The sequence below is a fragment of the Lynx canadensis genome, chromosome E3 (assembly GCF_007474595.2).
Source record: "Lynx canadensis isolate LIC74 chromosome E3, mLynCan4.pri.v2, whole genome shotgun sequence".
In the NCBI taxonomy this organism is placed as follows: Eukaryota; Metazoa; Chordata; class Mammalia; order Carnivora; family Felidae; genus Lynx; species Lynx canadensis.
The window spans coordinates 20,049,622-20,076,638 of NC_044318.1; the positions used below are offsets into that span (position 1 = coordinate 20,049,622).

The 27,017-nt window shown below is 46.9% G+C and overlaps 1 protein-coding gene and 1 long non-coding RNA gene across 5 annotated transcripts in view; one reads left to right on the plus strand and one right to left on the minus strand.

The window, feature by feature from the left end:
• The window catches only part of LCMT1 (leucine carboxyl methyltransferase 1), a 40,926-nt gene that overhangs the window by 13,539 nt on the left and 370 nt on the right, over window positions 1–27,017 (plus strand). For 3 of the 4 annotated variants that reach the window (XM_030300698.2, XM_030300699.1, XM_030300696.1), the window contains 9 exons: window positions 2,975–3,066; window positions 5,499–5,620; window positions 10,598–10,674; window positions 12,961–13,022; window positions 14,168–14,270; window positions 17,779–17,899; window positions 21,688–21,789; window positions 22,872–22,963; window positions 24,919–25,016. In XM_030300698.2, the coding sequence (XP_030156558.1) occupies window positions 2,975–3,066; window positions 5,499–5,620; window positions 10,598–10,674; window positions 12,961–13,022; window positions 14,168–14,270; window positions 17,779–17,899; window positions 21,688–21,789; window positions 22,872–22,963; window positions 24,919–25,016 (869 nt within the window). Of the gene's footprint in view, window positions 1–2,974; window positions 3,067–5,498; window positions 5,621–10,597; window positions 10,675–12,960; window positions 13,023–14,167; window positions 14,271–17,778; window positions 17,900–21,687; window positions 21,790–22,871; window positions 23,023–23,251; window positions 23,619–24,918; window positions 25,017–27,017 lie in introns of those variants that run through there. The other variant, XM_030300697.1, reaches the window with a different exon arrangement.
• On the minus strand, window positions 14,065–19,571 carry LOC115504051. Its single transcript, XR_003965571.1, has 2 exons — window positions 19,293–19,571; window positions 14,065–14,175 (listed from the first exon to the last, which is right to left on the minus strand). It is a non-coding gene; the product is annotated as an uncharacterized LOC115504051 (long non-coding RNA).

Sequence of the window (27,017 nt, forward strand, 5' to 3'; positions counted from 1 at the left end):
ACATAGGTTTTTGGCCTAACATTTTTCCCTTCACGGTGTCTTGAACATCTTGGCATGTCTGATCCTTCTAGTTCATGTCTGAGATGACCGGTTAGTGTTTCCTTGTGTGGATCCACCATGTTCAGCTGGGCTCCCAGGGGTGACAGAATTCTGAGCTCTGAAACAGGTTGCCCATCTCCTTTTGGAACTCCCCATCAGCAGTGCCCGCTAGTTCTTTGACCCTTACTCTTCTTAGCAGTGCTCTGTAAATCTTGCCATGTTAGCCACTCTGAAGGGCAGATCAGTGACATCCTTTTCCTCCCAGAAACCACTGGCAGTCTTCTAGATCTGGAGACCGGAAGGAGACGCATGTTGGAAACATTAGGAAGTGGGAGTCGTAAGGACTCGTGACCGGATACGTTTGTGTTCTGTCCCCACCTGTTACGTTTGTGCACCTCGCCGTGGTTTGGGGCTGCTGCACGTGGCTGCAGAGGTCTCTCCCTGGCTCCCACCACCCGCCTCTCTAGTTTCTCCTGTTTCTCCGCTGTTCTCCAGCCTCCCTACCGACTTTGTTACTGGAACATTCCAAGGCGGTTCCTGTCCAGAGCATTTCTGTCTGCTCTTCCTCCTGTCTAGAACGCCTTTTGCACAGCTTTCTCCAGTTCTGTAAGGACCCAACTCAGCCCATTCCCTTTTCAGAGAGGCTTTCCCTCTCACATTCTCTAACGTAGGTCCATCCGTCCTCCATGCTGTTGTCCTTCATCTGTCACAAGCCCTTCCTTCTCTTCGTGTCTGGTTCACTACTGTATCCCCAATGGCTGGCACTTAGCAGACACTCACCAAAGATGGCTTGACGGAATCAATAGTATTAACTTGACGGAGGATACGGTTGAGAGGAGGGGAAACTGCTCCTTGTCAACCAGAGGAGAGCGGTAGTAAGTCCAACGCAGAGCTTGCGGAGGGGGGCAACTCGATCAGCTTTTCAGCAGGTAGGGCTGCTGGGCATTGGAGTGAGTGCCTTCTTTGTGGTGCATAGTCAGGCAGTGGCTTGGTGTTGTTGAAGGATTCTGGCATCGGATGTCAGGGTTGACCAGGTCAGTTCCAAGGCCGCCTCCAACCCTTAGGTCCATGTTTGATGTTTGCATCACTAGTCTGTGGTTCTTGGACTGCAGATACGGCCTTTACCACTAGATGGCACTAGGTGATTCCTTTGAGGCCGGGGCTCCTCAAATCCGCCAACAGTGAGAACAGCATCTTCTCTCTTTTTTTACTTATTGAAGTATAGTTGACATACAATGTTACATTAATTTCAGGCGTGCGACAGAGTGATTTGACGAATCTACATATTACTCAGCACTCACCACGGTTAGGTGTCGTCACATCTGTCACCATACTGGATTCCCTATATTCCACTTTTCATCTTTGTGCGTTACTTATATGACTGGAAGTTTGTACCTCTTAAACCCTCTTTGCCTATTTTGTCCATCCCCCCGCCCCCTCTGGCAACTACCACCTTGTTCTCTGTGTTTCAGAGTCTATTTTGTGTGTTCGGGGAACAAACTTTTCATTGCATTTTACCCCAAACACCCACTTGAACAAAAGCTTCACAAAACCGTCTTAACTCTTACAGTGTGGAATGCATACTGATATTGTCTATTTCACTCTATTCGACTGCATTTTCACAGATGAAGACTTGCAAACTACTACACTGATTTTATTATATGGATGGGTCCTAATTCATTGTTTGAAAAGCACCGTTTTAGACAGCTGAGCCTGTTCACCCTTGGAAAACTTGGACAGTCTGGGCCCGTAGCGAATCGTGTCCCTTAATGAGTACTTTGTGCATTTCTGTGCTGACTTGCTGCCTCGAGAAGCCAAAAGTATGTGCTTCCTTGTGTGTGTGTGTGTGTGTGTGTGTGTGTGTGTGTGTGAACGTGGACATGAGAGAGACTGGGGGGGATAGGTTTGTACAGGATTAGCACCGACCACAGTCAAGGCAGCGGTAAGCCTTGTCAGTGGACGTAAAGAGAAGATACAATATCTGCCTCTGGGAGCTCAGACTCTAGCTGGGTAACAGTCACTCACCCCTTCCCCTCTCCGCTTGTTCATCAAGAAACATGGAAATGAGCTCATACACTCAGGATATCACTTAGGATGCTTCAGGGTGTAGCAGGTAACAGAAGCCTGACTCCGTTTGGTTTAAGCGATAAAGACATTTGGAAACTCTCAAAATGTCTGTGGAGAGGTAGAGCGGGGTGCAGGCCCACAGTGGCTCGGCCTTAAGGATCCAGGTTTCTTCCATTACATGTCCTTGTCCTAAGGCTGGTTCCACTCATGGTTGCCAGAAGACCTTAAGTGGTCGTTGGGGTTTCAGATCCCTGGCTTAGAACACTAGAGCTTTGATTCCCTGTCGTGTGGCCTGGGGAGAGGTTAGGTTACTGTAGCATTTTCCAGGTTGTAGTGCATGCCAGAGAGGGTAAGCTACAACGGCAAAATTTTCTAGGTTGTAGCTGTTCTGTTTATTTGTTCCTGGTTTTCCCTTTTACTCCTTAAGGGACGTGAAATGACAGAGCTGGGGGAAATACTTAGGGAGTCATTATCGAATTTGACAAAACAATTCTAGATCTTTCCTGTGGACCCAGAACTTCTGGTTGAGTAGGGCTGTCTGAATAGTTCTGGCCAGCGAGTTTGCCGAGTGAATAAACGGTTGCACGTCTTCTGGGTGAGGGATGAGGTGAGGTTATATGCTCTCCAGGGTCCTGGGAAAGGAATTAGCAGTCAGAATAAAGAGAGGTGACACATGGCTGCCGTGGTAAGGGTGAGAGGAGTGTAAGTGAGCACCTCGGCGGATGGCTGAGTCTGTTTACATTTGTAACGGAGTGCTAAATGGGAGCGTGTTGGCCTTGTGAAGTAGATGGTTTTCCTCCTTGACCTGGTTCCCGAGAACCTGAATCTACTGCCGTCTAGTCACCTGCCTCCTTTTTATCCCTTCCAGGTTTGCAGTGAGCCTTGGCTACTGGCATGACCCTTACATCCAGCATTTGGTAAGACTGTCTAAGGAGAGGAAGGCCCCCGAAATTAACAGAGGCAAGTGACCCCCTCCCTTCTCACTATTCCCTCATCAGCTGAGAGGCCTGGGGTTTTAGGGATTCATTCTTTTTTTTTTTTTTTTTTTAACAATACAAATTTATTATCTTACAGTTCTGAAGGTCAGAAGTCAAACATGGGTCTTACTAGGCTAACATCAAAGTGTCATCAGGGCCGTTTCTTTTGGAGACCATAGGGGAGAGTCTATTTCCTTTTCTTGTCTACCTTCTAGAAACCACCTACATTCCATGGAAGATGGCCCCTTCTCCATTTCAAAGCCACCAGTATAACATAGGGATTCATTCTTAACGTGAGAGTTCCACTGTTTCTTCTCTCCAGTAGTATATGAAAGTGCTTATTTCCCAACATCCTCACCAACACAGTGTATTATGAAACTTTTCATCTGTGTTAATCTGATCCATGAAAAATGGTATCCTACAGTAATTTTATTTTAGATTCCTCTTATTTTTGGGTGAAGTTGAAGATCATTAGGATTATTTTTTTAATATATTTTTTAAATGTTTATTTTGAGAGCAGGCGAGCGAGCGAGAGTTCACTTGCTTGCAAGCAGGGAGGGCAGAGAGAGAGAGAATGAGAGCATGAGAGAATGAGAGAGAGAATCCCAAGCAGGCTCCATGCTGTCAGCACAGAGCCCGATGTGGGGCTCAAACCCTTGAACCGTGAGATCATGACCTGAACTGAAATCAGGAGTCGGACACTTGCTTAGCCCACTGAGCCACCCAGGTGCCCCAAGATCATTTTATATGTTTAAGAGCCATTTATATATCTTTTACTATGAACTATCTGTTCCTGGAAGGAATTACTTTTTTTAGCCTTATTAAAGTGATAGTAACACTGTTAGGCTGTACAAGTCATTTCTATCAAGGCAGTGAAAGGATTTGAGACAGGTGGGTGACTTAGTCTCAGCCAGATTGAGAAATTGGCCAAATGACCATAGTTCTTGTGGGTGCAGGGCATCTTGGCCCTAAAGATGGATCCTATGGATAGTTTCAATGAGAAATGCGAAGAAATTTTAAAGTGGTGCTTCCTGAGAATAAGGACATGGTACTTACTTTGAGCTGAGGGTGAAACCAGGCATCAGTAAGATTGGACGAGGCCTGGCTAAGAGGCCTTAAGCCTCCCTCCCGCACTCTTGAGGACGCTTTCCTAACAGACGCTGCAGAGGCAGGGCCCCACCATGGTGCCCTGGGTGCTGGGGGCCCTGGGCAGCAGGTCAGCCCTCCGGCCTTCCTTCTTCCTCTCCCTGGGTTGGCATCGCTAGACTAGGGCCCCATAGTAGGAGAGTGCTTCCCAAACAGCGTGTGGGGAGCATTTTTAAAATTTTTCCAATGTCCAGTCCATTGTGGATGATACTCTGTAACCCACGGTAAAAAGGATTTACTAGAAAAGTAAAATGGAAGAGACATGTAACGTTTACTTATTTTTGAGACAGAGAGAGAGACAGAGCATGAACAAGGAGGGTCAGAGAGAGAGGGCGACACAGAATCTGAAACAGGCTTCAGGCTCTGAGCTGTCAGCACAGAGCCCGATGGGGGGCTCGAACTCACAGCCTGTGAGATCATGACCTAAGTCAAAGTCGGACGCTTTACCGACTGAGCCACCCAGGCGCCCCAAAGGAGACATGTAAAAAGACAAGCTCAAATTATTTACTAGTAGAATCCATAGACATGAAATCCCTATGTCAAATTGCAGTAAGTGTCTAAATGCCACTCAAATTTTGTTCTTAAAATAGTAATACTGTAAGCAGAAGGGTTTAGAACACAGATCAATTTTATCTTCCTTTCACCCTCTTTTATTTCTTGTCTCCTCTGTTCCAGCTTCCCACGCCAGAGCTTAACAAGTCAGTTTATTAGGCACCATTTGCCTGTGCACTGCTCCCTCCCCAACCCCGCCTGTGATGTTTTACAAACATCGAGGCTCTAACCCACACAGGATGGAGATGAAGGGAGCATGATAAGAAATATGGCTGTCTTTGCTTTGACATTTATCTGCCCCATTTCCTGACCCCAGAATACTTTCCAGACGGTCTCCCAATTTTGAGTTTCAGCAGAATTCAGAGTAGCTTTCACTTAGCCAGGAAAAAACACATTTCTAAGAGGGACATTTAGATCCCATGTTTTGATGTAAAATATTTTTCTTTCATGTGTAGAATTAGGGGACATTGCGTTTTCCTTAATGTAGTTGATCCAACCATTGGATAGATTGTGCTTATTTTGGTTCAAATGGCTTTAAAAAAAAAAAAAAAGGAAGAGAATGTTAAAGTCGTTACTTCTCCCCTAAGGTCTATGGATAACCTAAACCGCTACCCCTGAAGAAGGGCAGAAGGGTTGTGTTTTGTCCTCCTGGTGTGAACTTTGCAAGGCTTATTTCCATCATCACTGAGTCATGACTTGTCTCTGTCTCTCTCTCAGGATATTTTGCTCGGGTCCATGGCGTCAGTCAGCTTATAAAGGCATTTCTACAGAAGACAGAATGTCACTGTCAGATTCTAAATCTTGGGGCTGGGATGGATACCACCTTCTGGAGACTAAAGGTAAATTTAAAAATACCGCCCCCTTGTTTCCCGAATTGTTTACTTTTGTGAAGGTTCCCACCGGGTTCAAAAATGTCAGGGGCGCCTTGGTGACTCTGTCGGTTGAGCACCCGACCGTTGACTGCGGTTCAGGTCATGATCTCTCAGTTTGTGGGTTCAGGCCCCGCATTGGGCTCTGTGCTGACGGCACAGAGGCTGCTTGGGATTCTGTCACTCTCTCACTCTCCCTCTCTCTCTGCCCTTCCCCCATCTCTCTCTCAAAATAAGTCAATAAACATTTTTTTACATGCTAGAAATCTATTCAAAAGGAATGCGGTGACTGCCTGTCTCGCGTCCCTGTCCCCATCTGCTTGCACCCGCTGTGCCACCACTGTCAGCCACGTACGTGATGTCACCAGGGCCCTAGATATGTGCCTTGCTTCTGAGCTCCTGCTGTTACAAACAGGGCTTTTGATCAGAATCCTTGTATACATTCTCTGCGTGTGTGCAAGAACCCTGCCAGTGGAGTAGCTGAGACCAGGGGCCCATGCATTTGCCGTTTTGACGACAACAAAAGACTTTACTGTCGTCGTGACGGTGTCTTCAGCATAGCTTGGAGATTTGCAAGGCTGGGTGATGGTAGCATGACACAAAGCCCTTTTAAGTTTATTTATTCATTTGGAGAGAGAGAGAGAGAGAAAGAGAGAGAGAGAGAGAGAGAGAGAATCCTAAGTGGGACTTGGATGCGGGGCCTATCCCACGGAGCACGAGACCGTGACCCAAGCCGAAATCCAGAGTCAGAGCCCAACTGCCTGAGCCATCCAGGTGCCCCTCCATTCTCTGATTTGGTCCCTCACCTCCTTCGTTAGGGTTCAAGGGCAGGTATAATTACACTCCCTCACAGAAGAGGAAATGGGTCCAGTTAGTGGCAGAATCAGGACCACAGGCCTGGTCTTTGATTCCGGGCTGGAATTGTAGCACCAAACCTTTTCTCTACAACGATCTCACTGATTGCGTTTTCTTTTTTGTAGGTTTGTACAGATCTCTCTTGGTTCTCCTGTCAGGTCGGTCATGTGGCAGTCGTGGGTACGTGCATTTCCCCAGATTCTTGCAGAAGTACACCAAGATAAACTAGAGTGTGTGGGCCTAATGCGACCTGAGTGTGTATTTTGTCCCTCATCAGCTCACCCGATGAGGTCTTTGGTCATCGGTGCCCCCAGCCTCTCTCTCACTGAGGTGAGAAATCAGTGGCCTCAGCACAGCCTTAGTATTAACCGGTTGCCTCTGCATTCTTCATTCGGGATAAGATAGCTAACGTTTCTGAAGTGCGTGCACATCCATGACCTCGGGAATGAACATGAGAGCTCTGCAGGTGGGGGGGGGTGGTTACCCAGATGGGGCAAGGCGGGCTCCGAGAGCTTGTGCCGTCCCCAGGTCGGACAGCCAGTGGCACTGGAGCGTGGAACAAACGACGGACTGCAGTTCGTCCACGTCCAGATTCCCTCCTTGTTCTCTCCAGAGAGCCCTGCGGCTGCTCGGGGGGTGGGGGGGGGGCTCTTTGCTATAGGTCGGCGGTGCCTCTGGGCCTCAGAGACCACGGTGTGGTGGAAGGAACTAGAAGAGAATGCAGTGGCAGAATGTGTGCAGTGTGAACAGAAGCCACGGGAGAAACTCCTCCTTTGGGCTTGACACCCTTTTCAACGTGGTCCCGTGGTTCGGTTTCTCCCCCCGCCGTGTAGGTGGGTTAATCGTTACTAAATCTGAGATTTTTATTTCTGAGCAAGGTACACTGAAGCTCATGTGCCCCTTCCAAGAAAAAGGTTATCTGTCAGCAGTGAGGAAGGAGAATAGTGCAGGGTCTGAAAAATTTGGTGGAGTTTTTTCGTTTTGATAATGACATTAGTCTAAAGGGTTTTAAAAAACCTAAGTTTCTTTTTAGAAAAATGATGCTTGTTTGCTCTTTGGAGCAGGAGCTGAACGGGCCAAACTTAGGCTGCCACCTGTGTTGGTAAAGAAAGTTTTACTGCGACACAGCCAACTCCCAGTTCCTTCCATCTTCCCTATGGCTGCTTTAGCCCTACGGCAGCAGAGTGGAGAAGTCACAGCAGAGACCGTCTGGCCTGCAAAGGCTAGAGTACTGGCTGTTTACAGCACGTTCGCTGAGCCCTGTTTTTGAGCTCTATGTGCTTCTGTAAAAGAGGAGGGGAAATCCCGTCGGCCAGTCTTGTTGTCTCGTGCACCTTCCACCTGGGAGGGTCCCCTGGCTGCACCAGCAGAGGCTTGGCTGTGGGTCACAGGCTTTTGGCTGCCGCTGTGTGTGAGCTCGTTCTGTATGACGTCAGGCCCCAAGACCACTGGGACAGTTGAAGGCTCCCACCTTCAAGCAGCGGGTGAGAGTAGGGTGCAGGAAAGCCAGCACAACCCCAGACAAAGAATAAAGGGTGAGTGAAACCCTTTAAGGGACCTCAGCTTCTTGGTGTCTCTTGAATCCTATTTCCACACGGCCAGAGGATCAAGGACGCAGGGGGTCAGTCTCAATATGGCAGCCTGTGCAGCGGTCGGCCACGTTGGATCTCCTTCGAGCCTACGGGATACTCTTCCTCACAGTTGTCCCCGGCTGCCCTCCGGTAGCTATGCACGGTCCTGGTTGCCTTCCATGCCTCCTGTGACGTGCAAGCTACTGGTGAGTGGAGTGTCGGAAGGGCTCAGGGAATCCCAGAATAAAAAGTTGAAGCCTCATGTCCCACAGCCATTTGTTGCCCCTTTCCCAAAGGCAAGAAAGAAGATGTCTGTTCCTTAAAAGCCTCAGGTGTGTCTTTTGGAAGCTTTCCCTCCATGGTGACCCCTTAATCGGCATTCTTAAGAGGGCAAGTAGCTGATGAGTGGGAAAGCTGTTTAGAAAGTCAGAAGTCCTAGACGAGCTATAGGATCGTATGCTGTCCTGCATTTGCTTTTGTTCTCCAGGCCTTCTAGAATTTTAGCGTGTCCTTAACTTCATATCGTGTGAGCGAAATCCTTAGAGGGTGTTCTGGAATTTCCTAGCAAAAGTCATCTTCTGGTATGCTCTAAACGTTTCCTCCAAATATCTTCGGACAGCTTTTTACCCGGCCCTGCCCTACACACGGGCAGGGGAGCGCGGCCACACCAAGAGAGAACGGTTGAGATCGGTGAGCGTGTCTCTTCTGATGGGTCAGGAGATTGTCTTTGTCTCTGTCTTCCTGTCTCCCCCTTCCTCCCTCCCCCTTTGTCCCCCAGACCAGATCCCCTGAGATTTTCCAAGGGCTGAGGGGTAGCTGGCTCTCACAGTTCTGACACTTGCCCTTAGGGTCACCTCCTACTGGAAAATGCTTGCTTGTGATTGCAGCACACCCCCCCCCCCCCGCCATCATGCTGTCTTGGGGGGCCGGCTCCCTCTCTGTCCCTGCTGTCCATCGCTCGTTACTGTGCACGTAAATGGTGTTCTGTGCAGTTGCTCAAGTCAGAAAGAGGGGTGTCATCCTCACCCCAACTCTTCCTTAATCCAGGGCCATACCTGTGAGGCCCACCACAGGGTTCTGGGCACCAACCATTGTCTTTTTCTTGGTCTTTCTTTCCACTTTAAGTAAGCGGCTCTGTACTTGTGGAATGTAAGTACAGGTGGATACGGAGGCGTTAGTAGAGCTCTTTGGGGGGGCGCCGGGCAGGTCACCAGGTTGTGGAGCGCCTTGTTTCTTTCCCCAAGCCTCAGGGGCATCGGGAGCTGCTGCAGGCAACACGCAGGGTGTCGCTGAGAGTCCAGACAGCGGTGACCTTACAGCGTGTGCAGTTGGCAAGCTGAGGAGGAGAGAATGCGTTCGTGAATACGCATCGGGGCTGAGGGATTGGTTGGACATGACAGAGAATGTGCTAGGATGGCCAGGGGGCCAAGGGGAGACCAGGCCGAGGATGCAGAAGGGGGAGCAGGGTCGTGTGTGTGTGTGTGTGTGTGTGTGTGTGTGTGCGCGCGCGCGCGTCTGCCACGCTTTTTTACTGCAGCCCTCAGTAAAGATAAATGTACACCCCAGGCCAAGACCTAATTTTAAGTACCCATGTCAATAAGGTTTTTAAGTTTATTTATCTAACATGAGAGAGAGAACCGGTGGGGGAAGGGCAGAGAGAGAAGGGGACAGAAGATCCAAAGCGGGCCCTGGCCCCTATGTGGGGCTCAAACTCATGAGCCGTGAGATCATGACCTGAGCCAATGTCAGACACTTAACCAACAGAGCCACCTCGGCGCCCTGTCCCCGTGACAGTCAATGATAAAGGCACACACGTGGCACTTACTAAGGCAGGCCCTGTTCTGAGTGTCCCTTGTGTGTACTTATTTCCTCATTACTCCTCACAACCCCGTGAGGTGCTGTCCCTGTCTCTGCTTCGCAGAGGAGGGAAACTTGGCCCAGGGAGTGGAGTGACTTTGGGGCCTCGCAGCAGACAGGCGGTGAGGCTGGGATTCGAACCCCCGTCCCCTGCTCCAGAGCACCTGCCCTTTACCACCCGCTGTATCCTCCCCTCACAGAAGAAAGTAAACCTGTCACAAAAGAGTACTCATCCCCACTGTGTGCGATGTTTCGGGATTTTTGCTGTTTTATTCCATTTTATCCCTCAAATGCTGGTCAGCATTGGTGTCCTGACCCTCTCTGATTCATCTCGATCTGCTTTTTGGAAAATTCTGTCAGGTCCTACTCCCCCAGCGCCTCCACATACCCCCGCCTCCATCCCAGGCACTGCTCCCCCAATTCAGGCTCCCTGTGACTTCTTCCCTGGACAGCTGTGAACCCCTGACTCCTGTCCTCCATCCATTCCCCACGTGGAGACCACAGTAAGCTGGAAAATACATCTCTGCCCGTATCGTTCCTGGATGTCAAACCCTTAAGTGCCCTGATGCTCTTCGGGGCCTAGTACTCGCTCGGTACATGAAGGTGGTCAGTAAATGTAGGAGTGAAAACATAATTCTAAAGCTTACTGCGTGTTTTTCCTCAGGACGAAGATCTTCTCCCAAGTAAATATTTTGAAGTGGACTTTCCCATGATAGTCACGAGAAAGCTGCACAGCATCAAGTGAGTATGGCTTTGACCAGATGAGAGAGCCCGGTAGGATTCAGGGGCAGCGTTCAGGAGGTGGCCTGTCTGAACGCCAGAGACCTCATTTTAGGGGACTCTTCCCTTTTACCCCCTTCCCACCTTCTTTCTGGCCCCAAGATCCCCATTCCAAACTGTCTTCAAAATGAAATGTCCCCTCCCTTGCAACTCTTCTGTCCGTTAACGTAATTCTCTGAACACTTAATAGAAATGACCTATAGTGGTATAATTTTAATCTGAAATTTAAAAAAATGTTTTAATGTTTTATTTATTTTTGAGAGAGAGAGAGGGAGACAGAGTATGAGTGGGGGAGAGGCAGAGAGAGAGAGAGAGAGAGAGAGAGAGAGAGAGAGACAGAATCCAAAGGAGGGCCCAGGCTCCGAGCTGTCAGCACAGAGTCCGATGTGGGGCTCGAACTCATGAACCGTGAGATCATGGCCTGAGCCAAAGTTGGACACTTAACCGACTGAGCCAACCAGGCGCTCCGATAATCTGAATTTTTATGTGTGCTCCGGCTACTTCTGTATCTCCAGAGCATAGAAAGGGGCCTGGCTCAGAGCAGATGTGTAGTAAATAGCGTTTGAATGAATAATGGGAGGCCAAATTGGCCATTTACTATATATGAGATAGTATGGGGGCCACCCTGAGTCCATGTTTTAAGAATTCTGCAGTTATAGATGACGAGTTTGTGAATCTTTGCTGAGAGCTTTTGTAGCACCATGTGAAATGCTTCACTCAGATGATCTCATTCAGCCCTCAGAGCCGACTCAGGAATGACATGCTTTTATTAGCAGTTGAGGAAACCAAAGCTCAAAGAAGTTACGCTAATTTCCATAAGGTTACCTGTTGACAAAGGGGTAAAGCTGAAATTTAAACCCTGACCTCAAGCCCAAGGTCAGATTTTCTCAGTGGTTTTTAACGTATACTTCTTCCCCTTCTTTTTATTTAAAAAAAAAAAATTTTTTTAACGTTTATTTATTTTTGAGACACAGAGAGAGAGAGCATGAACAGGGGAAGGTCAGAGAAAGAGGGAGACACAGAATCTGAAACAGGCTCCAGGCTTTGAGCTGTCAGCACAGAGCCCGACGCGGGGCTTGAACTCCCGGACCGCGAGATCATGACCTGAGCCAAAGTCGGACGCTTAACCGACTGAGCCATCCAGGCGCCCCTTCCCCTTCTTTTTAAATTAGTCATTTAAACAAAATCTTAATTCTGACATTTAAAAAAATTTCTAGTGAACATTAAAACTTTCACCTTGTCCTTTAAAGATGTGTAATTCCCACAAGCTAGAAATAGTTTCCAAGTTTTTTTTTCTAACTTATCCTATGGAAACAAGTTTTCCCCCTTTTCCAAATACAAGATTATATTATACAGAGTGTGCATTTTATCTAAATTTTTTTTTTTTAATATTTATTTATTTTCGAGAGAGGGAGACAGAGTGCAAGCTGGGGAGGGGCACACAGACAGAGAGACACAGAATCCGAAGCAAGCTCCAGGCTCTGAGCTGTCAGCACGGAGCTCAACACAGGGCTCAAACTCACGAGCTGTGTGCGAGATCATGACCTGAGCCAAACGAAGTTGGATGCTCAACCGACTGACCACCCAGGCGCCCCACGTAGTGTGCATCTGAGATGCGCTATGGCATCTGACGCTGTGCAGCCACAGAATATGACCTAGCTTGTTAGGACACCAAGTCAAATAAGAGCAGGTGGGCTCTCACTTAAGCCTAGAGGAGGTTTCTGGGGTGAAAGATGTGTGTATGGTGGTTGCGATACTGAAATCGGCTCTCTGATGTCTAATTTTTTGCACATTCTGGAGGAGAGCAGAGTCATCACATAAACGTTACTGAACGTCAGGTCTGAGTAGGAATCGGTTTGTTTAGTTGCCTGTGATTAATAATGGTTAAAATTTTTAATTGAGTGAGCAGAAGCAGGAAACGAGAGATGGCTTGGGAAACACTGGAACGTTTGGAAACCTATCGCTAGCCTATCTTTGGCGATTTCTACGTCTTGAGTGTTTCATGATCAGTTTGTGACTTGACGTCAGGTTCGGAGTGTAACGCTTACTGACCTACTCTGACAGCTGACCCACTGAATTTTTCATGTGTGTGCCTAGGGTCAGACGTGATTAAGCAGCAGGCCCTCTGGAGTCGCCCTTGCTTTGAGCAGTAGCGGTACCTATTGGCCATTTCGGTAGTGGGTGTTTGCGTTTTTTCACTAACTAAGCTACTTGACTCATTTCTCTCTCTTTCCCATCTTCCCATAGATACAAGCCTTTCTTATTACAACCCATTATAGAATTACATTCAGAGGACACACTGCAAATTGGCAAGTACCCTTAACCTAAGTAATACAGTATGGGCTACCTCTCTGCTTTTCTTCCCCTTTCTTTTTAAAGATGGTGTGTGTGTGTGTGTGTGTGTGTGTGTGTGTGCGCGCGCATGCACGTCTGAGTCTGCGCTTGTGTGCACATGACGTCACAGAGTGTATACTTCTGCATCACATTTACTGTAAAGGAACTTGAAACAATTTTTTGTATGGCCCCTCTTAGATGTCCATAGGTCCCAATGTTAAATCTTTTTAAAAACATTTCAGTGAGTTGCAAACATTTCAAATATAGGAGCTTTTTCCCGAGAATCTTTCCTTGGAAAAATCCAGTCCGGCAGCCTCAGACCCTGACTCCTACATGGCTGCTTCACTGAGAGGGAATGCACATCCCCACCACTGTTGTCTCGTACCTGACCCGCTTCACCTGTTTCGTAAGGTCTTTGGCCCCGGGGCTCAGTTTTTCCCCGTAAGTTTTCAGTATGAGTGTTTCCAACAACTCTTTCCTCCCTTCTAAGCCTTTAAAACTAAGATCACAAACACTCTTCCAGAATGTTCCATTGTGTTTGGTGTGTGTCTGACAGAGAAGTTCAAGGGGCTTATTAATAATTCAGGTCAGAAAACATGCTCAGAGAGGATGGCCTTAGATGGTGGGCACAGATAACACAGAAACGTCAGGCAACTAGACAGGCCTCTACACCAGCACAGTGCCCTCGTCATGCTCCTAGTGAACAGACTCCCACAGAAAATAATATCTCCCCCATTCTTTGTTTCCCTTGTACTTAACACTACTGTTAAGCAGGAAAAGCAGTTTTACGAAGAAGAATTGGCCCTGTTTTCTTTTTTCTGTGTGATGTGTGTGTATGTATTTGTGTGACAGAAAATGTCCTTATGTTGTGTGTATGAGTTTATATTGTATGTATAGAAAAAAAGACTGGAATGTTCTATACCAAAACATTAATAGTTGGAAGATGTGATTTTCGTTCATTCCACCCTCCTCCTTCTTGATTTTCTTTTTTCCTTTTTGCAGTGGGACATGTATTTCTGTAATGGAGAAAAAATAATTTAATTTTGAAAAAAAAATCCATTGAAATGATCATCTCTGGATGAATTTCTGTTGAAATGATAATCTCTTCTTGGCTTTCCAGATGGACACCTGTTGGATTCAAAGAGATATGCCATTATTGGAGCAGATCTCCGAGATTTACCTGAACTCGAAGAGAAGCTAAAGAAATGTAACATAAATCCACAGTGAGATCTTTTTTTAACCTCTTACGCGTTTGTGATTTCATGCGAATGCGAAATAAGGTCAGCTGAAAGTGCAGCATGAGACCCGTGTTCCGTTTTTAATTCTGAAATGTTTATCACTTCATTGCTATGAGGGAGGTTTTCCAAGTTTTTGAGAAGCATTGTTTCTCCTGTTTTCACATCAGAATCACGTGTATTGCTTTTATAACATACTGATGCCTAATACCATAAAGTTTGAGAGAAGATAATTATATGTATAGAAACCTACAACTGCAGGGCGCCTGGGTGGCTCAGTTGGTTAAGTGTCCAACTCTTGATTTCCGCTCAGGTCATGATCTCACGGTTAGGGAGATCGAGCCCCATGTCAGGCTTTGCGCTGACAGCTTGGAGATTATATTAAGTATGCGTGTGAAAGCAGTTGAACGGAAATTGGCGCATAAGCTATAATCTGTAGATTATTACAGTTGCAGTGGTAACCAGCAGCAACCCGCTGCGAATGTAGAAACACACCATTTGGGCAAATGTGCTAAATAGCCAGGAAAATAATCACTTACAAATCAGGAGAGCTCTTGGGATGCCTGCGTGGCTCAGTTGGTTAAGCATCCAACTTCTGATTTCGGCTCAGGTCGTGATCTCATGGTTCATGAGATTGACCCCACGTTGGGCTCTGTGCTGACAGAGCCTGCTTGGGATTCTCCCTCCCTCTCTCTCTGCTCCTCCCCTGCTTGCCCTCTGTCTGTCTCAAAATAAGTAAATAAACTTTAAAAAAATTAATCAGGGGAGCTCTTGATAGGCAAGTTTGCCTCACTTGTGGAGATCTACAAAATGGATAAGGAACAGCGGCTATCACAAGCATTAGAATTACATCCATAATTCTCTGGGGTTCATTTGTACTCTGTGTTTTCCTCTGTGGGCTGTTTTTGCTTCGCTTAGATTTCTCTTCTGAGAAGTATTAGTCCTGTTTTTAATATTGGCGATGGCTGCCTCTTAAAAATATATTGTAAACGTGTTTAACTTTTCATTTTAAAATAATTCAAATTTGTAAAAAAAAGTTGCAAAAATTGTACAGGAAATTCCCACGTAGCCTTCTTCACCTGGCTTCCCCATGTGGTAATACCGTATGTAATAATCGGTGCCTTTTACATTAAAAAGGTTTTTGAAGGGGCACCTGGGTAGCTCAGTCGGTTAAGCATCTGACTTCAGCTCAGTTCATGATCTCATGCTTCGTGGGTTCGAGCCCTACGTCAGGCTCTGTGCTGGCAGCTTGGAGCCTGGAGGCCTGGAGCCTGCTTCAGATCCTGTGTCTCCCTCTCTCTGCCCCTCCCCTGCTTATGCTCTGTCTCTCAAAAATAAATAAACATTTAAATAATTTTTTAAATAAATAAAAACGTTTTTGGAACTGTTTTTCTCTAATTACCAACCTATTGAGGTTTTGAAACTTTTTTTTCCACTCACTCACTTTTTCTAATTGTTCCTATTGATACAATCTCGGGTTTTAGACTTAGGTTAAAAAAAAATGCTTACTTTAAACTTCCTTTTAATGTTTTTCTTTCTGATTTTCAACTTCATCTGCAACTTGGACTTCATTGTCTATCCTCTGGATTTAGTTCTCTCATTCTTTGTACCATGACCCAGTTGGGTCCAGAGAGCATTTGTAGACATATACATATATATGTGTGTGTGTATTTGTATACACATACATATATTTTTATTTTAGAGAGAGAGAAAGAGAGCATGTGCAAGTCAGGGAGAGGGGTAGAGGAAACGAGAGAGAGAGATAAGATCCCAAGCAGGCTGCATGCTCAGCATGGAGCGCAACACAGGGCTCAATCCCACAACCCTGGGATCATGACCTGAGCCGAAATCAAGAGTCAGATGCTCAACTGACTGAGGTACCCAGGCGCACCTGGATATATGTTTTTAATTTCTTTTAGTGTTTGTTTATTTTTGAGAGCAAGTGTGAGCACGAGCCGGGGAGGAGCAGAGAGAAAGGGAGACACAGAACCCGAAGCAGACTCCAGGCTCTGAGCGGTGAGCAGAGCCCGATGTGGGGCTCGAACCCATGGACTGTGAGATTATGACTTGAGCTGAAGTTGGATGCTTAACCGACTGAGCCACCCGGGCACCCCTGGATGTATATTTTTAAGTCACTTGAGTTATACAACATTTCCTTGTCAAAAAAAGAAAAAAAAAAAAAACGGAAATCCTGATAAACAGTAACAGTGGATAGTTGGGACTGTCAGGTCAAAGCCAGCAGCATTTGTGGGTAGCCTTTCTCTCTAGCGATCATGAGTCCAGGCACTGAGTCTAACTGCATGGGTTACATTCTGACACTAGCGTACACGATGTTCTTTTCAGCAAATTTCTTGGGTATTTTCAGTTCAGACAATTTACTTGTTTTGAAATTCCCCGCCAATAAAAATAGGCAAAAATAACCTACTTGCTTTGTGAGAAAACTAGCAACCAGCCATGAGGAACAGCAGCGTAAAGGGGCAGAGGAGGAGGAGGATCCAGTAAAGGAGTCAGAAGGAGCAGGAATAAATCAGCAGAGCTCACGTAATTTAGGGCTGCCTGCGTTCCCTTCCAACATGTAAAGCTTTTAGAGATTTCTGTAGGAGTTTATTGCTTTTCCTGTTTCGTAATTTGTTCGTTACTTCGGGTCTGGTAACTCAGACCGCATACTAATGTGTCATTTGCTGAAGACTGCTCGTGTTGTTTTTAATTCTTGACGATAAAAGTTTGTGTAAGAAGAATTAGATTCTGTTAAAGGGACAGCAGTATTTCTGCATTTTATCAGTCAGCTTTTGACGTGTAACAAAATCTCTGCAGCCTCAGCGGTCTCGAACAACTCACAATTCAGAGCAGTTCACAAGTTGCTCGGGATTGTGTGAGTTGACCATTTGGACTGGGCTTAGCTGGGTGGTTCTTCCACTGGAGCCAGCTGCAGCTGAGGTCCCCTGGGGTTCACTCCTGTAGCTGAGATCCCCTGGGGTTCCCTCCTATGCAGATGCCTCATTCTCACGCACAGGGCCTCCCCTCCGATAGCAAGCCAGCTTGCGTTCATTGCCACACTGGTTCAGGCTTCCGAGCAAGAGGGCAAGGGCCAACGTGCAAGTGATTTTCAGCTTCCGCTTGCGTCGTGTTTGCTACTGTTGTATTGGCCACAGCAAGTTACAGGCCTAACCCAGATTCCAGGGGAAGGGAACTAGACTACCTCGGAGCAAGGGGTCTGCAGGGCCACCTCGTCACCACGTGCGGGCATGCCGGGGGAGAATTTGTAGCAAGCCAGACAAAACCTTGCTCAGTGCTCACGTTGTTACGGTCTGAAACTTTGGGTCACAACGGGGCTCTCCACCTCTTACCGCCCTGATAGTTGACGTGCTATTCGGGGCTTCTCCTCTTCCTGCGGTGTGCACCCCAGGGTTTTCCTGCCCTGCCAGCACTATCCGTGGCTGCCGTTAGAGCCCGATTTGATGAATACATACTTAAGTGCCTTTTTTCTTCTCTGAAGATTGCCAACACTGCTGATAACGGAATGTGTGCTGGTTTACATGACTCCGGAGCAGTCGGCCAACCTTCTCAAGTGGGCAGCTAACAGTTTTGAGACAGCTATGTTCATAAACTACGAACAGGTAAAAGGAAGCTCAAGACCTTTGCGTGCTGTATGCATTCGCGTGGTGGCTAACCTCTCTGAGCAACCTCAGTATAAATTTCCACTCACTCTTTTCCTTCTGCCTCTGGCCACACACACATCTCCTTTTTAATCGATTCTAACAATTCCCAGCGTTCCTGATTTCTTAACTTCCTGCAAACTCACAGCCAGGGTTTTTGGAACTTCTCTCTTGGCCTTTACAAAAACTTTGTAAAGTTCACATTTTACCGTTGTATTAATTATAGAGTCATAGACCGCGATGGAAGGAATTTTGGCTAACATGGGTGTCAGGGTAGCGAACCCTGATTCCTTCCGAGGCAGGCAGGTGATGCAGTGGAGGAAGTTGGCCAGGTGTAAGGTAGACAGGAGTGCTGGGGACTCTGATGAACCACAGTTCACCCCTGCTCAGTGCCACCTTGTTGTTCCCATGTGGACATGGGAGCCTGGAGTTGAGAACCCCCAATTTTTCAGGAGAAGTTACAGTGTAGAATTTTAATGTAAAATTCCTAATTTGTAAGATCCCCGAGTTTGGCCCACTGGTTGCCTGTTTTTCTCCTCTGATCTGGTGGGAAGGGTTCTGTTTTAGAGCTTTGGAATTATTCAGCGTGGGTGCGAGTCCTGGCCCTGGCTCTTATGATTGGCCGGGTGCCCTTAGGCAGAATTGTAGGGTGGTTGGGAATCCATGCTCTGGAGGTAGATTGCCTAGCTGTGTGACCTGGACAAGTTTCATAACCTCTCCGTGCCGTCTCTTTATCAGGAAAATGAGAATAATAACAGTCCCAACGTTAATAGGGTGTAGTGAGGAGTAAGCGAGTTAATTTGTACAAGAGCATTTTCAGGATTGCCCGGCTGCTGAGCAGGTATTAGCTGTGATTTGGATCTTTCTGAGCCCCAGGTCCTTGTTTTTGTTTTTGATTTATGTTTTTAAAGTTCACTACTTATTTTGAGAGAGAGCATGAGCAAGGAAGGAGCGGAGTGGGGGTGGGGGTGGGGGTGGGTGGAGAGAATCCCAAGCAGGCTCTGCGCTGGCAGCCTGGAGCCTGACGCGGGGCTTGATCCCACGAACTGTGAGATCATGACTTGAGCCGAAATAAGGGTTGGATGGACGCTCAAGGAACTGAACCACCCCAGTGCCCCCGCCAGGTCTTTGTTTCTAAAGGGATAACTTCTCTGGACTATTACGGGAGTTCATGAGATGATGTGTAGCGGGGGGCACGTGACTGAATACATGACGCTAATTTTATTGCTTATTTCAACTTTATTGATTTTATTTTTGTCATCTCATTTTATTTTTAAATTCCATTACGGATGAGAGCAGTAAAGGCTTTGCCCCGTGTCACATAATTATGGACAGATCTACGGCTAGACCTTACCTTGGTTGACTTTCTCACCTCTTCATGCTCCAGGCCAGATTCCCATAGAGGTGGTTCTCAGTTGAGTTTTCTTCCTTCCCTCTATGTAACTGGGGGCATTCCTCAGACTCAGTCTTCAGTCCTGGTGAGTGGACATAATGGTAGCTGGCCTCATCTGGCTTCTGTAAGTCCTGGGAATCTGTCTTTGCTTGCAGGATACCAAGACTGGGGAAAATGAATTCTGCTTGCTTGCTTTTTTTAATTTATTTTATTTTTTTAGCGTTTGTTTATTTTTGAGGGAGAGAGAGCGCGTGAGCAGGGCAGGGATAGAGAGAGAGGGAGACACAGGATCTGAAACAGGCTCCTCCAGGCTCTGAACCGTCAGCACAGAGCCCGACGCGGGGCTCAAACTCACCAACTGTGAGATCATGACCTGAGCCGAAGTCAGGCACTTAACCGACTGAGCCACGTAGGTGCCCCTGAATTCTGCTTTGTTTTCACACATTGTGGGTGTTCACCCTGCTCTGTTCACCTTGTTTCATTCGTGCATTCTCTATAGCAATGGTGGATGAAGTGAATCTTGACCACGGACCCAGTCACTTGGGAGCAAGCCTGGGAATGTGTCCGTTTTAACTTAATTCAGCAATTTCCTAACAAATGCAAACCATCAGCCTCCTCAGGTGTACTAATTGCTCACATGCCTTCCATGATTTCCTAATCAGTATTTTAAAATGACAAAAATCACATGAATGAGGAAAAAAAAATTTTTTTTAATATTTACTTATTTTTTAGAGAGATAGCGAGCAGGGGAGGGGTAGAAAGAAAGACAGAATCCCAAGCAGGTTCCATGCTGTCCGCACAGAGCCCAGTGCGGGGCTCAAACCCACAAACTGTGAGATCATGACCTGAGCCAAAAATCAAGAGTCGGTTGCTTACCGACCGAGGCGCCCTGAGTGATGCAGATTTCAGTACTGATATAATAAGGGTAGCGAACTTGTAGAAGTTGCTTGCTATATAGCAGGCACCTTCCATGAGTGTGACCTGTATTAACCGACTTGTCACAGTAACCGGGGTGTGGCGGGTGTGGCCGGTAAGGGGACCGAAGCACAGAGGGATTGGACAGCTTGCTGCCCACGGCCGCACGGCCTCACGGCTGGTAAGTTTCAGGCCAGGATTCAGACCCAGGCAGGAAGACGACGGAGCACATGCTCACAGGCACCCAGTGTGACCATCCGTGCCACGTAAGCCTCACACGTCCACCGAGAGAGAGTGATGCTGCTTCTTGCCTGCCACCGTTGTCACAGGAGCTCTGGGAATCATTTCGTATAGTAAACTGTTGACGTTTTGGGACAAAGTAATAATAGTGCGCAGTGTATTATGTATGTTTTGTGACATTTGTGCGTATAGATACGTTAATGGTTTTTTTGAAGTGGTAAATGGGGGGCGCATGGGTGGCTCAGTCAGCTAAGCATCTGGTTTTGGCTCAGGTCATGATCTCACGGCTCATGAGTTCGAGCCCCACGTCGAGCTCTGTGCTCACAGCTCAGAGCCTGGAGCCTGCTTCGGATTCTGTGGTTCCCTCTCTCCCTGCCCCTCCCCTCGTTCATGCTCTGTCTCTCTCAAAAACGAATAAACATTGTAAGAAGGGGGTTAAGTGGTTTCTCATTAGATAAGTAACACCACATGCAAAACTTCAAAAAAAAATCAAATAGTACAAAAGGGTATGCAGGGAAAGGTAAGTCTTTCTTCTAACCCAGACCTTAGTGAGTCCTCCAACCTGGGAAGCAACATGGCCAGATTCCAGAATTATTCTGTGCATATGTAAATGTAGCTAGAGATTTTTTTTTTCTTAAGGGCAGACAGGAGCATGTTATGCACATCCCTCTGTACTATACTTTTCGAGAGTCTGTTATCTGACAATCATTCCACATCTGTATCTGTGTCTGTATGTGTGTCTACATCTGTACCTACATCTACTTGGATGTCCTCTTGCTGTTTTCATGGCAATGTAATATTTCATTAAACGACCATGCCACAGCTGCTTTAACCCCAGCGGATGGGCATGTGAGTCCTTTCCGTCATAGGTCCCGTTACACATCATGCTGCGGAGTAAACCCTCTTGCACCTGGCGTGCACGTGGGAGTCACCTGGCCACGTGGCGTGCACCTGGCCACGTGGTGTGCAGTGGTCTGACCGGCTCCCAGGCCGAGCGCACACCGCCCGGGTGCCCCGCAGGGGGCGGCAGCAGACGACGCTCTCGTCGGCCCTGCGTGCCGTGCCTGCACCCGACTCCGTTGACTGCACTGGGTATTAGCAAACATTGGCCTTGACGGCTCAGAAACAGAATACTGTTGTCTGATTTTGCGTATTCGAGAAGCCCTTCTGGCATTGCCCAGCCTCCTCTTTCCCTTCCCAGGTGAACATGGACGACCGGTTCGGACAGATCATGATCGAAAACCTGCGGAGGCGACAGTGTGACCTGGCGGGAGTGGAGACCTGCAAGTCGTTAGAGTCACAGGTCGGAGAGCAGGGCGGGGACATCCTTTGGTACCCTTAACCCCCCAGGGAAGGGCACGCTCCCTTCTCAGATCAGAGAATGTGAGAAGCCCTGTCGAGTGCCCACCTGAACAGGCAGCTGGGGTTCCACGTGGGCCACTGGTTCGTCACGCTAAAGAAGTCCAAGACCTGGGCCGCCATCTTGGTTTGGAAAATACACATTCACATTTCCCATACCCTATTATTCCAGTTTTTCAGTATGCATATTTTCAAACAACATGAAAGTAGAGGGAACGGTAGAATGAAAACCCATGTCCCACCAGCCAACTTTGGTGATTCACATTTTTCAATATTGTTTTATTTATCCCCATTTTTTGTCGGTGTTGTCATTGGAATATTTTAAGGCATATCCAGAGAGTATAGCATTACCCCCATAAATACTTCCCTGTGAATCTCCTACCAGTAAGCATTTTCTTCCCCCACCCCGGGATAATGGTAATATCATTATTGTACCTCACATATCAGCCGAAACTCCTCCATAGCACCCACTCCACAGTTCGTGTTTGGGTTTCCCCAGTTGTTTAAAAAAAAAAAAAAATTCTATAGGTGGTGTGTTTGAAACAGGATCCAAACATGGTCCAAACTTTGTACTTGACACGTCCCTTACATTTCTTAGAATCTGTAATAGAGACTTTAAATATCTTTTATTTATTGTTTGTTAGTTTGTTTGGTTTTTTCTTTTTCTTTTTTTCTTTTTCTTTTATTTTTTTTGCTTAAGAGACACCACCCAGCCCTGCCCCTATTAAATAGGTGAGGTTGTACATGTCTTATGTCACATTACCCCTCGAACGCATTCAAACACTCTTGCTCACGGACAAGTTCCTTCCTTTATTTCTCTTTAAATATACATTAGTGACTTCTCTCCCATGACAACAATGCATGTTCGGTGCAGAAAATTGGGAAAGAAAAAGAAGAAAGATGGGGGCCGGGATGGGCTTTTGAAAAAGGAGTCATCTAAGAGAAATTCTCATGTGCTCCAAGAGTGCCTTGGATTTGTACAACGGTGCCTTATGCCTTCCCTTTTCTCTCCACTGTACATTCTAGAAAGAACGGCTCCTGTCGAATGGGTGGGAAACAGCATCAGCCGTCAACATGATGGAAGTCTACAGCAGATTGCCTCAAGCTGAAGCGAGCAGGTGCGGACTGGCGAGAGTTAGTTTCACGGCGAACAATTTTGATTGATTAAAGACATAACTGTCTTTTTTTTTTTTTTTTAACGTTTATTTATTTTTGAGACAGAGAGAGATAGAGCATGAACGGGGGAGGGGCAGAGAGAGAGGGAGACACAGAATCGAAATCAGCCTCCAGGCTCCGAGCCATCAGCCCAGAGCCCAACGCAGGGCTCGAACTCACGGACCGCGAGATCGTGACCTGAGCTGAAGTCGGACGCTTAACCGAATGAGCCACCCAGGCACCCCCATAAGTGTCTTTAATGTAAACACAAACACAAAACAAACCTCAAACCTCCAACCCTCACTAGATATATTTTGAACCATGTTAATCTGCTAATACACGCTAAACCATAGCACCTTGAGAGGAACTCATTAGCCACTAACGGAGATAGGGTTTGTGCCAAAGCAGGTTATTTTGGTCAAAACGAAAGGTGTAGTCACACCTGTCGCACTCCCAGAGCACCCTGTGCGGTGGCAATTCTGCACAATCCCTGTGTTTTGGAGGAGGGAGATGACATTGCCCAAGGGCTTCTGAGGGGGAAAAGTCTGCTTGCAGATTTTTTCTTTGAACTTATTTTTATTTTAAGAGAGAGAGCGCGAGTGGGGAAGGGGCAGCGAGACAGGGAGAGAGAATCCCAAGCCGGCTCTATGATGTCAGTGCAGAGCCCGAGGTGAGGGCCTTGAACCCATGAACTGTGAGGTCGTGACCTGAGCCAAAATCAAGAGCCGGACGGACGCTTAACCGACCGAGCCACCCAGGCTCCTCTTTGTGTATATATTTTAAAGCTTCTATTTAAATGCTCTTTTGAAAAAAATCATACAAGCACATGATAAAACAGAAGACGACAGTGTGGAGTACAAAGACCAACCCTTCCATCCTGCTCCCCTCACCACGAGTCTCCCACCTTCTCTCAAGAGACAAGTGCCCTTGCCTGTGTCTTCCAGAAGTGAGCTATGCACGTGGAAGCACGTATGTCCCCCACTTGCTCTTTACGTAGATAGTAGCGCACTCTGCACGTTATTTACTCTACAGTTTGCTTTTCGAATTGCACGGTAAGCCTTAGAGACTGTTCCAGGTCGGTGCACACAGACCCATCGCATGCTTTCAGATAGCTGCATATCCTCCAGTTGTGTGAGTGCGCCGTAACCTCTTGAACCCAGCTCTCCTCGGTTACAGCTATGATGCAGCTGTGAGGCTGCAGTCAATATTCTGGAACGTACACCTTTGTACATACAGGGTAAACTCTTAAAGGCAGAACTGCTGAGTGAAAGGGTGTACATTTTAAATGCGGGGTGGGGGGGGCACCTGGCTGATACAGTCAGTAGAGCGTGCAACTGACTCTTTCAGGGTCGTGAGTTCAAGCCCCACATTGAGTGTGGGGCCTACTTAAAAAAAAAAAAGGAGGGCGCCTGGGTGGCTCAGTCGGTTGGGCATCCGACTTTGGCTCAGGTCATGATCTCCTAGTCCGCGAGTTTGAGCCCTGCGTCAGGCTCTGTGCTGACAGCTCAGAGCCTGGAGCCTGCTTTGTATTCTGTGTCTTCCTTTCTCTTTGTCCCTCTCCCTACTCTCACACTCCTCTCCTTCAAAAAAAAACATAAAAAAAAATTTTTTTTTATTTAAAAAAAAGTTAAAACAGGTTTTCTCATGATGTGTACCAGCTCTTTACATGGCAAGGAAATCTACCCTTTGTCATTTGTATACTAATATTTTTTTCTAGTTTCTCATTTGTCTTTTGACTTTGCTTATGGTATATTTTTGTACAACAAAAGTAAAACGGAACCATACCATACGCACTATTTCATATCCTTCTTTCCTCTTAGTATAAATATGAACATCTTTCCATATCCCTAAACTTTCGGTCATCATGTTCATTTTCATTTGCATAAATTCATACTCTGTTTTTTTATTCTCTCCCCAGAATAGAGTCACTTGAATTCCTGGATGAAATGGAGCTGCTTGAACAGCTCATGAAACATTACTGCCTTTGTTGGGCAAGCAAAGGAGGAAGTGAACTAGGTACGTGGTTTTACATCTGTTGATTGGACCTAGAAATGGGGACCTTTTTCTCTCCAAAGAATATAAGACATGCCTGGAGAAACGAGTATCGTATGTGTGTGTTCATGAGCCTATGCAGAAAACTAGCTGTTCCCTCCTCCGTGTTTTCATAGCACAGAAACCAGGTGAATTGTTCAAATAAGTCATGTGGACCACACTAACAAACCTACGACACTTTAGCAGTCTCGTGGCATTTTCTCAGTTGGAAGGGAAAAGACCTTGAGAGTCGAAAGCAGTAATCTTAATAAAAGTAACCACTGTTTGTCTCGTTAACCAGGTTTGCTAGACATAACCTAGACACATATGAGGATATGTCTTCATCTGTGTCTCCAGCAAACCCATGCAGCTGCGGGTCGAATTTCTCCCTCTTGCCTCTTTTTTATGTTTATTTTTGAGAGAGAGAGAGTGTGTGAGCAGGGAAGGGGAGAGAGAGAGGGAGACACAGAATCTGAAGCAGGCTCCAGTCTGAGAGCTGTTGGCACAAAGCCTGACGTGGGGCTTGAACCCATGAACCATAAGATCGTGACCCAAGCCGAGGTCAGACACTTAACTGACTGAGCCACTAGGCGCCTCACCTCTTACCTCCTATGATTAAGGTGAAGTCCTCTAGCCTGGCAGAAGAAGGCTGTGGAGGGAGCATGGATCCTCGTCTCTGTGTTTCTTGTTTCCTCGGTCTTGACCCAGTTCCTCATTTACAAGGGGCCCATGTTGGTCTCGCTTCTTCTGGGGGGGGTCATCCCCTAGGGCATCTCTCAGAGCCTCGTGGAGACCATGTTAGATCCCAGTTTTGGCCTTGATTGGAGTAGCCGCCCTTCACACTTCCTGCAGAGGTCATCCTGCAGCCGGTCCGATGACATACAGCCTGAGGCAGGGAGCCCACACGAAACAGAACTTGACGGAGCGAAGGCAGAACTTTTCTCCTGTGCGAAAATCCCATGTTGATATGTAGCTGTCAGTCTTCTCCCTGGGGCTTATCATTCCAGTAGTTTATAAATTTACCGAGCAGTTCAGCCCAAAAAATCCTTTTAAATGTGTCTTTTTATTTAAAATGATTTATGATTGGGGTTTTATAGTGTCATTCCCCTCCCCCCCCAATTTTAAAAACAACGTGATTCTTTGTAGACTTTGGAAGCTTCTAAAACGTAAGAGGAAAAGCTTCTAAAAGAAGAGGAAAATTGCCTGTGTGCCTGTCACTCAGAGATAACCCTAGTAGCTCTTTCCTTCCACTCTTTTTCTAGCTACTGTGCTCTTTTTAGCAGAACTGACTTCCTGTGCTGTGTAACTTGGAGTCCTGATCTTCTCCACTTAGTATTTTGACAGCCATCTCCCCTTGCTGTGAAAAACTTGCACTGAGGATAATTTTAACAGCTTTATAAAAATTCTGTCCTGAGGCTACTATGTCCAGATTGACTCAACTTTCCCACACTTTTGGAAACGTAGTTTGTCCGGAATACTGCGAAGCCGATTCTAGTTTTCATTTTTTTATAATTTTTTAAATGTTTATTTATATTTGAGAGAGAGACACAGTGTGCGAGTTGCGGGGGGAGGGGGCAGAGAGAGGCAGACACAGAATCCGAAGCAGGCTCCAGGCTCTGAGCTGTCAGCACAGAGCCTGATGCAGGGCTGGAACTCATAAGCGGTGAGATCATGACCTGAGCTGAAGTCGGACGACCAACCGACTGCCACCCAGGCGCCCCTGATTCTAGTTTTTATAAAGTTTTTTAATACACCGAACACCTCTGTGTCGGGGACAGCTTTGTGACACGGGTGCTGTATGTGTGAGGTGAAGAACCACCCTGTGTCTGCACTTGCTCAGAGTTCATTACTGAAAGGGTAGACTTTGGGCGTTACCTGCAGAGAGCCCGTGAACTGTGACCGTGCTCTCTTAATCCCCTTGTCACCCCTGCACACACAGCCTTGTCCAGTCTCTTGTTTCCTCGCGGCTGATCTCGTACCATGCCA